Here is a 15,665-nt window from a genome sequence, read left to right as displayed (position 1 = left end):
AGTCTGACCGTAACAGGGTTTGTTGTGAATTTAAAAGGATGGAGGTATTTTATTCAATGGGTCTGAACTTTCTTGGAGTGGCAATCAGCATTGGGCGTGGGGGAGGGTGTCCACTGGGAGGTAGGGGCATGGGGAGAGTCCGGTGGGGGTGGGAGTAGGTGGGGGGGTGATCAATCTGGGTCTCTGCAGTAGTTACCTAGAAGATAGAAGTGGTTTTAATTCTTCCACCTTTTTTTGGTAACTATTGACCCAACCCATTTGGAACCATCCGAAGTTTGAAATTTAAAATCACATTTTTGGATGGTTCCAATGCAGGGCAATTGCCCAAGAGAAGTTTGCATTTATCTGTGAACTTCCAAAGGGGATTCCCCAGCGCATCTTTGGGGCATCACCCCAATCCCAAACTAAGGACCAACGTCTGTTTAACCGTATACATGCTGATTGCAAAGAAACAAATCTGACAGGCTTGCTTGAGGTTTAAAACAAAAAGGGATTAGATTTTATTGAGTTCAAAACCCACCCAGGTAAAGTCAGCAAAATATTTTAAAAGGTAGTGTTATGGCAGGTGGTAATTGCCAGGCTGACCAAATTCCAGAGGGAAACTTGGTCAAGCTATTACAATGATTTGCAATTTATATTTTTACTATGAGAAGGTATGTGTACTGAAGTCAGAAGTAAAGATTCCACTACCACTTTTGGAGATTTTAAATATTTGATTAAAACATTTATTAAAAAAAAACCTTAAATCACACAAGATTACCGTTATACAGTTAAATTTAGACTCATGACATTTCCCAAAATATTTCTATTTAGCTAGACTCACAAATAAACACCTCTTTTCAGGCAACACTCCCTATAGATGTTTAATCTATATTAAAAAAATCCAGTAATATAACCGTAAGGCACCCACTGTTCTTATGGGGGAGATATTTCACAGGCTTCTCTCTCCCTCTCACTTGACAATGGAAGTCCAAGGCTAGTACCAAAACCTTGCTTCCTGGAACAAACAAACACTTCTCTGGGGTGGCTAGAGGCTGCTTACTTCACAGGTCTGTCCTCACACTGCACAATCAAGATATCACATGGCCACACCTGTCATACAGCTTCCAATCTTTCCTTAAATATGTTTTTCTCTTTCATCTTTAAAGCCATTGGACAGATCTTTACAGCCCCGTTTCGGCAGGGACGGGGCCGTAAAATGTGGTGGGCCATTGTAAATGCCATTGACGACAGCGGGAACGTAAAATCCCGCTGTCGTAAAATTCTGCCCATTGTTATAACTTTCTCTGGAAGTTACCTTTCTCAGAATATAAAAATCTTTCACGTTGTCTTTATGGCCACTACTTTCAGGAAAAATAAACTTAATAACTTTGCTTTATTCATTTATGATCTTTGCCAGTTATAAAACTTCCTTTTATTTCTCTTTGAAATCCAACAGTTGAAAAAAAAAATCAACTCCCCATTTACCTCCTAATGCAAATTCCTAGTCATGTTGTCTTTACTTGTATCCCATTTTAGCTCATTCATCTCCACGTCAAAATGCCTGCTTTTACACCTAACCCTTTGATGATTTAAACCTTGCAGTCGAACTGTCTTCAGTTTAATTAAATTAGTCACAGACACACAAACATACACACAGCCCCCAAAAGCCTTCTTCGCATTATCGCACAGTAATATTGGAAAAAATGATATTTTTCTTTACAGTAGTCCTGTGATTCTCAATCTTTTGCGACCCACAAAGTTGTTGAATGTGCAAACTGGTAACAGTGCAGTGACAGCAGTAAATTATCTGGTATTTTGGTGAACAATGGAACAAATAGCATATCTCCATAACCAATGGGATTAAAAGATTGAGAAATAATAGGGTGAGAGGGAGGATGAATTAGAGTGGGTGCACTTAATATCAATTATGTACAGATTAAGAAATAAATGGAGGGAAAGATTGGATTGCGAGAAAGGAGAAAAAAGCAACAGAATGGAGAAGAAAAAATATTAGAAATAAAAATTCATAATTTTTAAAAGCTAAAGTAGTTCACAACCTGAAGGGATGAAGTTCTATACTTACAATCAATGTTTCACTAAATTGCATGGATCTGGGGCTGCACAGCAGCCTGAAAGGTACGCATATCTTGTTCTGTGACAAATAACGCATGTGTACAGCCCCGCAGAGAAATTTAAAGTGATTGCCCAATGAAAAAACAGGTTGTGCACAACAACTAAATTTGAAAGAGAATATTGCTTACAGCTGTTTACTTTTTGGACAAGAGAAGTTCATTGGCAGGCATTAATTATTGTCGACTATTTTCGACTAGGCACTTTACGGCCTTCCGGGCTGAATATTGAATTCAACAACTTTAGATCTTAAACTCCCCCTCCCCCAATCCCCACCCCGTTTCTTCCCCCTCCCCCCTTTTTTTCCAATAATTTATATAGATTTTTCTTTTCCCACCTATTTCCATTATTTTTAAATCTACAACTAATACCTTGTCAGTCTTTCCACCCCACCCCCACTAGAGCTGTACCTTGAGTGTCCTGCCATCCATTCTTAATTAGCACTTTTCTTAGATAATATCACCACCTTCAACACCTCTTTGATCCTTTTGTCTGTGACATCTTTTGATTATCTGCTCCTATCACTGCTTGCTTGTCCCTACAACCACCCCACCCTCAACTTCTCTCCCCCCACCCCCCACTTTAAACCAGCTTATATTTCACCCCCCTCCTAACTATACTTCAGTTCTGTTGAAGGGTCATGTGGACTCGAAACGTCAACTCTTTTCTTCTCCACCGATGCTGCCAGACCTGCTGAGTTTTTCCAGGTAATTCTGTTTTTGTTTTGGATTTCCAGCATCCGCAGTAGCTTTTTGTTTTTATATTAATTATTGTCATGTTGTTAAAGGGGATTATTCTCTGTTAATTTTCTGTGGCAAGTTTAATGGGCAATTAATGTGCAAATGCAGGAACTTCTTGGAAATCACAGGGAGCTCAATTACAAGGTGGCAACTTGTGCTGAATCACGATTTATGGTGTATCTGTTCGTTGTTACAAGTTGCCGGATGATTTGCGCATTAATACCGGCATGTCCTTCACATGTCACTAGTTTCTCAACAAAATCTGGCTATAATATTATTCAAGACCACTGTTTTACAATTTCCACAGAAGTAAGAACAACATCACATTTGAGTGCAAAGATATTGCTAACAGTTCCATAAAGACCCGAATAATAAAAAATCACTATTGTATTACCATTCATAAATGACCCTGATCATATGTTCTATATTAATAGCATAAGATCATATATCCTTCAACTGAGCAATGACATGAGAAGTGCACTATTGTGACAAAATGTGTGTTATATTTACTTAGCCTTTGTGTGTAATTCTTCAAATATGTCTTTCTATCTTTTTATCTATCTAAAATATACCTTCAGTTCTTCTAAATCAGGGCGTTCTTTAGCAACCACAGCAGCCAGTAGCTGATCTTCCAGGCCATCTCTTGTTACAAGGAAATTAATCAAAGTACACTGAGCTTGCATTTCTGGCTTGAAATGAGGATTAAAATACTTGGTCTGAAGTATCATTCTGAAGTTGGGATGATATTCAACTTCTCTATCTCCTATATGGATATACCTAAATATGTATTAAAATATTAGTTATTGTGTTTTATAAGCTGGAACAGTTAGTTTATTAACTAAATTTATAATAGTTTTGTAGCACAAAAATATAGGAAGTCTTATGATTAACTTTGGTCTGATCGTTGATTGTTCAGGAAAGGGGAATTCAGATCTTACTAGTTCTGAACCCTTTATACGTAGCCTTTGGAATTCTGGAGTTTCCTGGGAATATGGTGCTGGGCTTAGAACTGTATCAGCAGTCAAAGCAGACACATTGCAGCCATATTAATGAGGCAGGAGAAGACATTTTCTGCTTGTTCATTTTGGAGGAATGCTCACTGTGCACCTTAGCATTGACATGCTATAGTAACAAATACTAGTACAATCAACATCCTGCAGGGTAACCATTGACCAGAAACTGAACTGGGCTACAGGAGCAGGTGAGAGGCTGGGAGTTCCATGACAAGCAACTCACCTCCTGGCTCCCCAAAGCCTGTCCACCGTCTACAAGGCACAAGTCAGAAGTGTGATGGCATGCTCTCCACTTGCGTGGATGACTACAGTTCGAACAACACACAAGAAGTTCAACATCATCCAGGACCAAGTAGCTCTCTTGATTGGCATCCCATCCACCAACTTCGTTTTTAACCCCCCCCACCAACGACACACAATAGCAGTAGTGTTTACGATCTACAACATGCACTGCAGCAGCTCAGCAAGGCTCCTTCAACAGCATTTTCCAAACCCGCAACCTCTACCATGTAGAAGAATAAGGACAGCAGATGCATGGGAACACTGCCAGCTGCAAGTTCCCCTTCAAGCCACACACCATTCTGACTTGGAACTATATTGCCATTTCTTCACTATCAGTGGGTCAAAATCCTGCAACTCCCTTCCTAAAAACATGTGGGTGCGCCTACACCATATGGATTGTAGTGGTCCAAAAAATATTTCGCCACTACCTTCTCAAGGCAATTAGGGATGGGAAATGAATGCTGGCCTAGCCAGCAATGCACACATCCTGTTAAAGAGAAAAAAACGATGCCAGGTAAGGCTCAGGATTGATCTGGGGCAGGGTGAAGACAGGAAGGTAAGTGTTTGTTTTTTTCCCCACATTTCAGGATGTTTTCAGGTAATTAGGCCTTTTTGTGGGTTTACCTCCAGCAGCAGCAGCCAGCTGGACTCTATAGCAAGTTTGAACATACAATAGATACCTTTGAGGATTCAGTGGTGTCAGTTGCTCCCTGAAGCATTCTGAGACTAGTAGATAGGTGAGGATGAGGTCAAAAAGTTTATTCCCATGTGTTAGTTCTCTCAGCATCTGCACAAACCCAGTCTGACAGCTCTGTCCTTCAGGACTCAATCAGTGGTGGTACTACAGAGTCACTCTTGGTGATGGATATCGAAGACCTCCCCCCACCCTCAACCCCCCCAGGGAAGATTAGGTAGGTGGTAATCAGCAAGTGACTTCCTTATCCGTGCTTAACCTGAAACCACAAGACTTCATGGAATCCACAACCAATGTGCCAATACCCCCACTTAATTGTATACCACAATGGCCCCAGCTCAGGTGGGAATGTCCTGTTGTTACAACAGGATATAACCAAGAATAATGATGGAGGAGTCTTGTCTAATATGCATGATTCTGTGAGCATGACTATGTTGGATTGTTGCTTGAATAGCCTCTGAAACAATTCCCCCAAATTCGATCCAAAGTATTCAGATGTTAGTGAGGCATACTTTCATAGTGAACTGTACTGAGTTTGCTATTTATGTGTTCTGTATCAATACCCAGGTCACAGCTGACTGATCTGTCTGGTTATGCTCTTTTTATTCTTTGTAGCAGTTTGATATGACTGTATGACTTGCCAGGACAGTTCAGGGGGAAGTTAAGAGTCAACCCTTTGGTATGGGATGAGAGTGACTCTGTAGTACCACCACTGATTGAGTCCTGAAGGACAGAGCTGTCAGACTAGGTGAGACAGGGTAAGGACAGCAGGATTCTACACCTAAAGGATATTCCAAAATAAGTTGGATTTTGACGACAATCTAGCAGCTCCATGATCACTTTTACTGATACCAGTCTTTATTTCCATATTTTTAAAACTGAAATCTAATTCTCAAATTGTTATGATGGGATTTAAACTCATGTTCTCTAGGTTATTAGTTCTTTCATTTAGATTATTAGTCCAGTAACATAACCACTATGCCACCATACCCTGTATGATACTTTTTTAAAAATTCATTCATGGGATGTCAGCATAGCTGGCTAAACCAGCATTTATTGCCCATCCCCAATTGCCCTTGAGAAGCTGCCTCTTGAACCGCTGCAGCCCATGTAATGTAGGTACACCCACAGTGCTGTTAGGGAGGGAGTTCCAGGATATTGACCCAGCAACAGTGAAGGAAGCAATATAATTCCAAGTCAGGCTGGTGAGTGGCTTAGAGGGGAACTTCCAGGTGGTGGTGTTCCCATGCATCTGCTGCCCTTGTCCTTTTAGATGGTAGAGGTTTTGGGTTTAGAAGGTGCTGTCTAAGGAGTCTTGGTGAGTTCCTGCATTGCAACTTGTAGATCGTACACACTGGTGCCACTGGAGCAGTGGAGAGAGTGAATGTTTGTGGATGGGGGTCCCAATCACGCGGGCTGTTTTGTCCTGGATGGTGTCAAGCTTCTTGAGTGTTGTTGGAGCTGTACTCATTCAGGCAATAGTATAGTTCAGGAATGTGTACCCCCTAATTTTTTTCTGCAGTGTGCGGGTCCTTTGAATTTTTTTGCACAACTGCATGGGAACTTTTGAGTTGCTATTCAGTTACACAGCTTAGAGATTGCTTGTGATTTGGACTAGATAGTTATGTCCTTTTGCATGTTTATTTCTTGAATCTCCCCAAAATGACTCGGTTAACATAAGGTGTAGTAAGGTTAGGCTCAAATCGTAAACATTTTTTATTTCACAGTAAGGTAAAATGTGTAAAGGAATAGTTATGATCAGAGTTGTTTAGTTCAAACATAAGAATTGAAAATAAAAGCAGGTGATGCTACCTCCACTTTGGTGGGCCACCTTACTTAACCTAAGCAAGATGTTTTCTAGCTAATCCCCAACATTTCCGATCTATTTGTCTCAGTGAAGGCCTTCCAGTTTAGACCAGGCTTATCCAATCTTTCCATGAGAGGGGACACATTTCAACTTTTTTCTCACCCAAGGGGCCAATGAGCACGTTTCAGCAAGATGAGGTGTGGCACAACATTAAATGTGAAGTTTGAAAAAAAATCAATGTCAGAACAATAAATTGATATTTTCTTTTTAAAGCACTTAATAAAAATGACCATTAAAATGTGTCAAGCAGCAGACTAATCAATAAAACCATTTTTCCTTTTTGCTCAAGAAGCAGAGCTAGAGAGAGACAGACTAGCCTCCAAGTCCTGGTCACCAAGGAAAGGGCGGAGACCAAAGATAAGCTAGGAGCTGGGTTTAACAAACACTGACCTTGCATTCGCCTCAAGTGCACACATTCTGATCTGGCCTCAGTGGAATTCATATGACAGTGGGGTTGGAAGCTTGTTGCCTTTCAGCCTGAGTTTCCCTCCTCTCCCGGCCTGCTTTGTGGTTTTTGGTGAAGGAGGAGGAGGAGGACAGGGAGGGTGTGTGGGTATGTCCGGTTCACTCCCAGTCTCAGGTTTCTCACTGTCATCTGCACACTCTCACAGACTCACTTACACACAGGCTCACACACACACAGTCTCTCTCATACACACAGATTCACTTACACCGAATGTCTGCACTCGGGCATGTGAGATTTGGACACTTTCCCTCAGGAGGAATCAATCAGGAGGCGACGGGCAGGACCTCCATTCATTTGGTGAGTCTTCTCGACCTCCTCCTGATTACCAAACACTTGTTGCTTCCTGCTTGCCACCCTTCTCACTGCCCCTCTCCCAAGCCCTTGTTTGGGAACACCCATAGAGTGATCAGCCAATCAGCATATCAGCAAGCAGCATGATTTCATCTCATGTTCTCAGCCAGCTTTGTGTGTATTTTTCTGCAGATTTTGATATTTATTTCTGTATTTTTTAAAAAAAGAGATATATATAATATAGTATTTAGTTATGTGTTATTAATAAACAGTTATTGTTCAACCATACAAGCTTCTAGACCTCTTCATGAGCCAACATGCAACCTTACAACATGGTGGTTGCAGGTGAAGAACCCCAAAATCCCTAAGAATGAAGAAGTAAAAAAACTGCAGTCTGACTTGATAGAAGTGCGCCTCACTTGAAAACCTCAAATACACAACTGGAGATTGCCTAAGAAGCTCCATCACAGGCATGGAGATTGAAGGGCAAAAGAAAGATCTGCTGTGCAGTGTAACAGGAGTTCACCAGAGCACGTGGAGATCCATTGCAAGACCTGATTGAAAGCAGTCAAAGGACCCTGCCAGATTGCAAAAGGGTAAGCAAACTCCAAAAAACAGGCTGAAATAAACTTTTAAATTTGGCAGAATAGTCAGGTAGCACTGGCAGATCAATTGTTTTAATCAGCGCGGCTTGAAGAACACTGCAGCCCAGATCCAGAGTCAGTGCCATAACACATGGCGACTACATTTGAACAGAAAAAAAAAATTTAAAGAGAAGTCAAAGCAAAAAATTGACTTTAATTTAAAGGGATTAGCCCTATCAGAACTCTAATGGGCAGACACCTTCGCATTTAGCTTCCCATGTTGCTGAATAAATTAGTCCCAGGGTTAGCAGTCAGTCACTATCAGAAGGTTCAGGACTGAGAACCGTCACAGCAATAAGCTTCTACTTATAATAGGAGTTACCATACTAGAACACTGCCCAGACTAAACAGAGGTGACAAGGTTTGGATCAGGGACCTTGACAGAGAAGGTGTCACTTTCTTGAGGAATGAAGATGAACAGCGTTCTTACTTGATACATACCCCAGAAGGCACAATTGGACAGAACATGAGAACTCTTTTCCACATTCCTCGTGGCGAACCTTCTATCATACATTTGTAGAAACCCAAATAATTGCAATACCAAGTACTACAACTTCAACTCCAGAACAACAAAGTCAGTGCAAGGCAGTTGAGATTACCACTCCTTCATACTTGAAAAGAACAAGATCTGGAAGAGTAGTAAAGCCTCCAGACCTTCTGAATCTGTAAAGTCAGAGCCTTGAGCCTGAATTTTCAGCTCGGCGGGTGCGATCAGCAGGCCCACGAGCGATCGGGAATGGACCACCGACCGTGATCGGCCCCCGACTGCGATTTCATGCTGGTTGAAACATTTGCTGAAAAGCTCAGTGCTGCCGGGAGGGGGGCGGAGGGGGGCGGGGGGGGGGGGGGGGGGTGATGGGCAGTGGTGGGAGGGGGGCGGTGGGCGGTGGGGGGCAGTGTGGGGGGTAGTGGGAGGAGGGCAGGCGGTCAGGCAATGATGTTTCTACGGGTGTGGGCAAGCACTGAGAGAAAGCTCCGTGAAGGCAGAGAGTTGCCTCAGGGAACTGCAGACCCGAAAACCATGAAATAAAGTTTTGAAAATCAGGAAAAAGAAATGTTCAAGCATCACAATCAGGCACCTGATGATAAAAATGCTGTCCATAGATTTTTATTTTATTTAATAACGGTGTTATGACCAATGCAGTTGGTAAAGTGGAGTTATTTAAAAATCCCAGAGGGAGACTTTAAACAACTGTCATAACCTATAATTTTAAGTGTTATGTTTGAGATGCGACTTTAAATTCAGGAGTCAGACCACCTGTTCTTGATGTTTCACATTAAACTAAAGGAAACATTTTATTAATTTATACAGGTTAAAATAGATATACACATGGCTACAAATTACTACTATCATAACTTTTAACAAATTCCCAAACTAATCTCCATTAAGGCAACAGTAATCCATAGACTTAACCAAACACCAGGCAAAGCATTTTCACCTTACAAATTCAAAATGAGGTTCTAGTTACTTTGATTCCAACGGAGCCAGTTGGAGGCTTGCAGCTGCCTTTTGATCTTACATTGCCTCTGCTCTGCACATCCGAAAACTGCTGAAGTTATGCCTACCAGCCCCATTGAATGTTAATTCTCTTTGTATCAACAACCTCTGAGCTAAACCTCTCTAACAATAAAACCCCTTTCATAGTACCAATTTTATTAGTAATATAGGCATAATACTTGGTAGCTGCTAGAAAGGTGTCAGTTTTTACCCCACTTCTTGAATGCTTTATTCAAAAAATGCAAATACATGCTATCTCTCTTATATATCAAAACTAGTACCCATCAAAGCACCCAGACTAGCTGGCTTTAATCTAATTAAGACACACCCATAGACTAAGCCTCTATTTTAAAAGAAAAATGTTTTCCAAAATATTATATACACTAATAGCTTCAGGACAATGGAAACCTCATCCCAACCTTGGATGAGGTTTGATGAAAATGCAAAGTCCGCCTGGCCGGTTCGCCCAACTACCAACCATAAGGTTGGATGGACCACATAAAATCAGCAACAATTGTGCTATTAATGGGCTTAATTGCCCTCTTAATTGCCGGTGGGCGCGTTTCTGACTTTTGCGTGTGTGCGCCGAGCAGAATATCATGGGATGATGTCGGGGCACTCACCCAATGATTTTACACCCGATCGGGTTGGGTGCATGCCTGCCCACGGGACATAAAACTCTGCCCTTGGTGGGGAGAAGGGATAGCATGTAAATATTATTGTAAATACATTTGGGTTAAGACTGAGGGAAAGGTGTAACATTAGGGTGTTCATGACTGTAGGGGTTAATGTGGGACTAGGGAAACAATACCGCCCACATTATAAAGTAGAGAGTTAGATGGGAGTAGTGTCGTAGTGAGTCTGGTAGAAATTGGCATGAAAGTAATACATAGTCAGGTTTATATCCTATATATATATTATGGTCCCTCTGAACTGAATGGAGATATAAATGGCTTGCTGCATCCGCTGAAGGGGGGGGGAGACATGCTGCTGCAGGGCTGTAAAATCATGGCCATAGTTAAGTGTTATTAATAAACATATATTGTTCAACCATACAAGCTTCTAGACCTCTTCATGAGACAACATGCAACCTTATGACATGTCTCACATCATCAGCAGTGTAATCACTGATTATCCTGACATGATGATGTTTAAGCCTTAGCAATGATTTGTGAATGCGTGGCCTAGGCATGCATCAGGCAACCCATCAGTTACTGCTCACCCGGTTTTGAGCTGTCTGAGAATGCTATCTGCACAGCATTTGCAGCCAAGTCATTGCATATCCTGCTGTGAGATGTGAGGAGGATGCACAGTCCTCCAGGGGAGTGAGGCAGGCGAAGTGAGTGACCAGGAACATGGAAGATGGAGTACGAGGATCTAAAGCATGAGGCTGTCCACTTCACTCAGAACACCAGAAAAGCAGCCTTTCTTAGATGTTGAGACAATGAGAAGTGCTGACAGCCAAACGGACCTGGATGTCCTTGTTCATAAGTAACTGTAAGCTAACATGCAGGTGCAGTCAGAATTAGGGAGGCATCTGCTAAGTTGGCCTTTATTGCAAGAGGAATTGAGTACAGGATTAAAGAAGTCTGGCTTCATTGGTCTGGAGCCTTGGTGAGGCCATACCTAGAGTATTGTTGGTCTCCTTACCTGGGCAGGCATAGACCTCCCATAAAGGGAAAGCAACCAAGGTTCACCAGAATGATTCAAGGGATCGTGGGATTGTCCTATGAGGTGAGAGTGAGGATACTGGACCTGTATTCTCTACAGTGCAGAAAAATTAGAGGCGATCTCAGTGTAGTATAAAGATCTCTTACAGGGCTATGCAGGGTGGATGCATGAAGGATGTTTCCAGTGACTGGGGTGTCCAGAATCAGGGGATGCAGTCTCAGAATAAGAGGTAGGCCAATTAGGACTGAGATTTGTAGGAATTTCTTCACTCAGTGGGTGTTGATTGTTTGGAAGCCTCCACTCCATAGGGCATGGAGGCACTGTCATTGACTATGCATAACTAATAGATCATTAGTTTCCTAGATAATGATGTCAGGGGATATTGGGATAGTGAAGGAAATCGGTGATGAGTTAGAAGATCTGCTCTGTTCTAGGTGAATGGAGGAGCAGGCACGAGGGGCCAAATGGTCCACTCATGCTGCTCTTTCCTATGTTCCTACATCCTCTGCAAGGCATTGTCCCCATTCGAAGCAGGTGTCAGGATGACATGAGTGCATTCCTGCTGAAATAAGACTGCATGTGGCTTTCAATGTAGCATGCATATCGGCTTTCTGGAGACAAAGGACAGAATCATTTAAATTTCTAGGTGCTTGATGTTGCTGAAGTACACACATTTTACACAAGTGGAATGTGTTTCAGTACAGATTAGCACATGCAAAGGATCACAGAGCTAATGTGAAATAGTACAATTTATTTCAAGCCACCAGAAAACAAGGTTAGCGAAAGTAAACTCTAATGTCCACCCCAAATACGGAGCCCCAGCCTCCCAGCCAGCAGATGATTAAAAACAACAGTGTAAAAGAAATATATCCATAGTTCACTTAGCCTGCAATCAGTCAGTGATTAGATTGTCACGGGGCTGACTGCTGCATCACACCATTGCCATGCCTTCTGCCTGTGCATCCACAACATCCTGGCCCTCATCATAACTATCTCCTTCCCCTTCCTCATCGTTGGAGGAGACATCTGGTCATCCATCTCTCCCTCTGCGAATAAATCTCCCTTCTGGTGAGTGAAGTTGTGCAGGGCGCAGCATATCTCAATGCTCTTGGACACACTCTGTGGAGAATACTGAAGTGCCCTGTCTGAGCGGTCCAAATAGCGGAGCCTCATTTTCAACAGGCCTTTCGTCTGCTCAGTGGTGGTCCATGTTGAGGCATGTGTGGCATTGGACCTCTTTTTGGCAGCACTTCGCAGGTTCTGACTGGTGTCATCAGCCTTGTCTTCTGGGGGCATCCCTTGTCTCCAATGTGCCAGCCCTGCAATTGACAATTTGGAAGAAAAAACTTGTGGCACTTGCGATTGGTTGAGAATGTGAAAGTTCCCTGGGTAGGATTTACAAACAAGAAGGATTTGTTTGGTATGATCACATGTCAGCTTAACATTCAGTGAGTGAAAATCTTTCCTGTTGATGAATGCAGCTGGCTGCTCCCAGGGAGCTCTCAGCACCATGTGTGCGCGGTCAATAGCCCCTTGCACTTGTGGGAATCCTGCAATTGCAGTAAAACGTAATGCTCTGGCCACCTGGCTCTTGAGATCCAAATGGAATTTCGCAAAACCATGTGCTCTTTTGAAGAGGACATCTGTCACCTTCTGGATGCACTTAAGCGTGGCAGATTGGAATATCCTGCACAGGTCCCCAGTAGAGCCCTGTAAGGAGCCACTGGCAAAGAGGTTTAGGGCCATGGTTACCTTTAATGCCACTGGAATGGGATTACCTCCCAGTCATTGTGAACGCAGGGCTTCATTGAGGAGCTGGCATATGTGATTAACCATATTCATCCTAAGACACCTCTGCCATTTCCTCTCACACATCTGCAGGTAACTACAGCGCCTGCGATTATATCCAATTTCAGACCAGTGCTCGTTGTCGCACTGGCCTCTGGTTGCCAGCATCCTATGCTTCTTGAGGCCCTGCCGCCACTGCCTCTTGCTGCTCTGGCTGTTGTTACTCTTGGTCCTGGAACAGCCTGTGCCGGTTCCTCCTCAGCTGGACAATAGCCAGTAGAAGGGCAGGGTTGTTTTTTGCCATCATCATGAAAGGCCTGAGGTGATCTATGAACAAATTGCAATGATCCATCTGGTCAGCATATTCTTTGAAGCTTTCCCTCCATCCCTGATCATTTCAGCCAAAGGGAAACCCTGCACTTCGCATCATTCTACCCTTGGCCTCCCTTCACCCCACCATGGTGAAGCCTATCCTGGACAAACACAGATGAGAGATTCTATTGTTCATTAATCATGTGCATAGGGACATTCCACATTGACAGAAGTAATGAAAACCATGTCTGCACACCCTCCCTCAGGCATTATTGAGCTTCCCTCCATTACCCTCAATAATCAAGAGACCCTTGCCTTTGCATCTTAGACGTGCCACCTAGCACCTTATCATCCATGAACATCGATCCAGGTAAATAGATTTCAGTTTGGCAAACTGTAACTAGGTTGGGTGCCACAAGGATCAATGCTGGGGCCTCAAATATTTACAATCTATATCAATAACTTGGATGAAGGAACTGAAGATATTGTAGCTAAATTTGCTGACAATACAAAGTTAGGTAGGAAAGCAAGTTGCAAGACCCTAATTGCAAATTTCAGGTGACAAATGAGTATAGCATGCACTATGCATACACTGTCCAATTGTACCAGTTAAATGAGCGGAGGTCTGCTCTGTTGGAGGTAGCTCATGAAACAGCTCAAGAAACTTGGAGCTGGATTTTATGGCTGAAAATCGGGTGGGCCACACATTTCCGCCCCCACCCCCCACACCCACGTGAACGTAAAATGCGATGTGATGACGTCAGGTCAGCAACACAATGTCATCATGCCAGTCTTAAATGTTACGCAAGGCAAGGGAGTGCATAAATCAGAAATCCACTCACCATTTTAGAATCACCAATTAGGGATTACAAAATAAGTGGGAATATGCTAAGAGGGGTAGATGAAGTGAGAGATCTTGGCGTACAAGTACACAGGTCCCTGAAGGCAGCAGTTCAAGTAGACAAGGTTGTAAAGAAGGCATATGGAATGCTCTCCTTCATTGGCAGAGGTATAGAATATAAAAGTAAGGATATAATGTTGGAATTGTATAAAACACTGGTGAGGCCACAACTGGAGTATTGTGTGCAGCTCTGGTCACCACATTACAGGAAGGACGTAATAGACCTGGAGAGAGTGCAGAGGAGGTTTACAAGAATGTTGCCAGGGTTAGAAAAGTGTAGCTATGAGGAGAGATTGGATAGGTTGGGGTTATTTTCCTTAGAACAAAGAAGGCTGAGAGGTGGCTTGATTGAGGTGTACAAAATTATGAGGGAAATAGATAGAGTGGACAGGATAAAATTGTTTCCCTTGATGGAGAATTCTAGAGCCAGGGGACATAGATTCAAGATAAGTGGCAGAAGGTGTAGGGGGGACATGAGGAAGAACTTTTTTACACAGAGGGTAGTGGGTGTCTGGAATTCGCTGCCCAAGTTGGTGGTAGAGTCTGCAGATTCTCTACATCTTCTTGACAACTTACTTTCCCACCTATCTTGGTGTCATTAGTAAATTTAGCTAGCATACATTTGCTCCTTTCATCTAAGTCATTGATATAGATTGTATAGATTAATGTAAAAGTTGGTCAGCAAGCTGTGATAAATGTGACTCTCCTGAACTTGCCAATTGATTTACACCACTCCACTATTTGCTTTGTACAAACAACATCTCCCTTTTAAGAACTTGCTATTTTTCCAGTCAACTTGTTACAGAAGGTTAGGGCTAATAATTAAGTGTGGAAGTACCCTTTTAATGATGAGAAAATTGTTAATTCAATATAAGTCAAACTCTCTGGTTCAGAAAGGGAGCAATATAAACTGTTCAATCTTATTCTTTGCATGTAAAATTTTCTTAAACCATTTAAAAAAACTTCACATTTTTATCTTGCTTTTCCTTTCTGTCTCTTTTTTCTCTTGGTAAATCCCTCCCTTTACTTCTCTTTCTGTACCTGATTTGTCTTTAATTCTTTGACATTTTCCTCCTTTTACATTATTCCCTTTTTTTCTCAATTCGTCAATCTCATTGTTATGGACAGTCACCCCATTCATTGAGGTTGCATATGCTCCGTTGCCCTTTCCATGCTGTAATCAGTTCATACTTCCAGCAAGTTTCACTCAAGCTGAGAGTTGCAGGAAAATGGCTAACCGATACATATGCTGCAAGCAGCCCGCTTCGGCAAGATTTATCCCCTTTTTTGTTGGGTCAGAAGAAGCAGCATTGCTCCTCCTGAGCCCACAAAAATACTCCAACCCAATACTAGGCCATTCATTGGTCTTCTTAAATCTTGTCCCAT

General features: G+C 42.4%; 1 protein-coding gene across 1 annotated transcript in view; it reads right to left on the bottom strand.

Annotated features, from left to right (window-relative positions):
• The window catches only part of LOC144699540 (dynein axonemal heavy chain 17-like), a 785,608-nt gene that overhangs the window by 99,830 nt on the left and 670,113 nt on the right, over nucleotides 1-15,665 (bottom strand). The window contains 1 exon segment of the mRNA XM_078570587.1: nucleotides 3,425-3,629. Coding sequence (XP_078426713.1) covers nucleotides 3,425-3,629 — 205 coding nt within the window.

The sequence above is a fragment of the Cetorhinus maximus genome, chromosome 24, assembly GCF_964194155.1.
Source record: "Cetorhinus maximus chromosome 24, sCetMax3.hap1.1, whole genome shotgun sequence".
Taxonomy (NCBI): Eukaryota; Metazoa; Chordata; class Chondrichthyes; order Lamniformes; family Cetorhinidae; genus Cetorhinus; species Cetorhinus maximus.
Note: the sequence above shows the minus strand (reverse complement) of the source record. Positions and strands in the feature narration are given on the sequence as shown.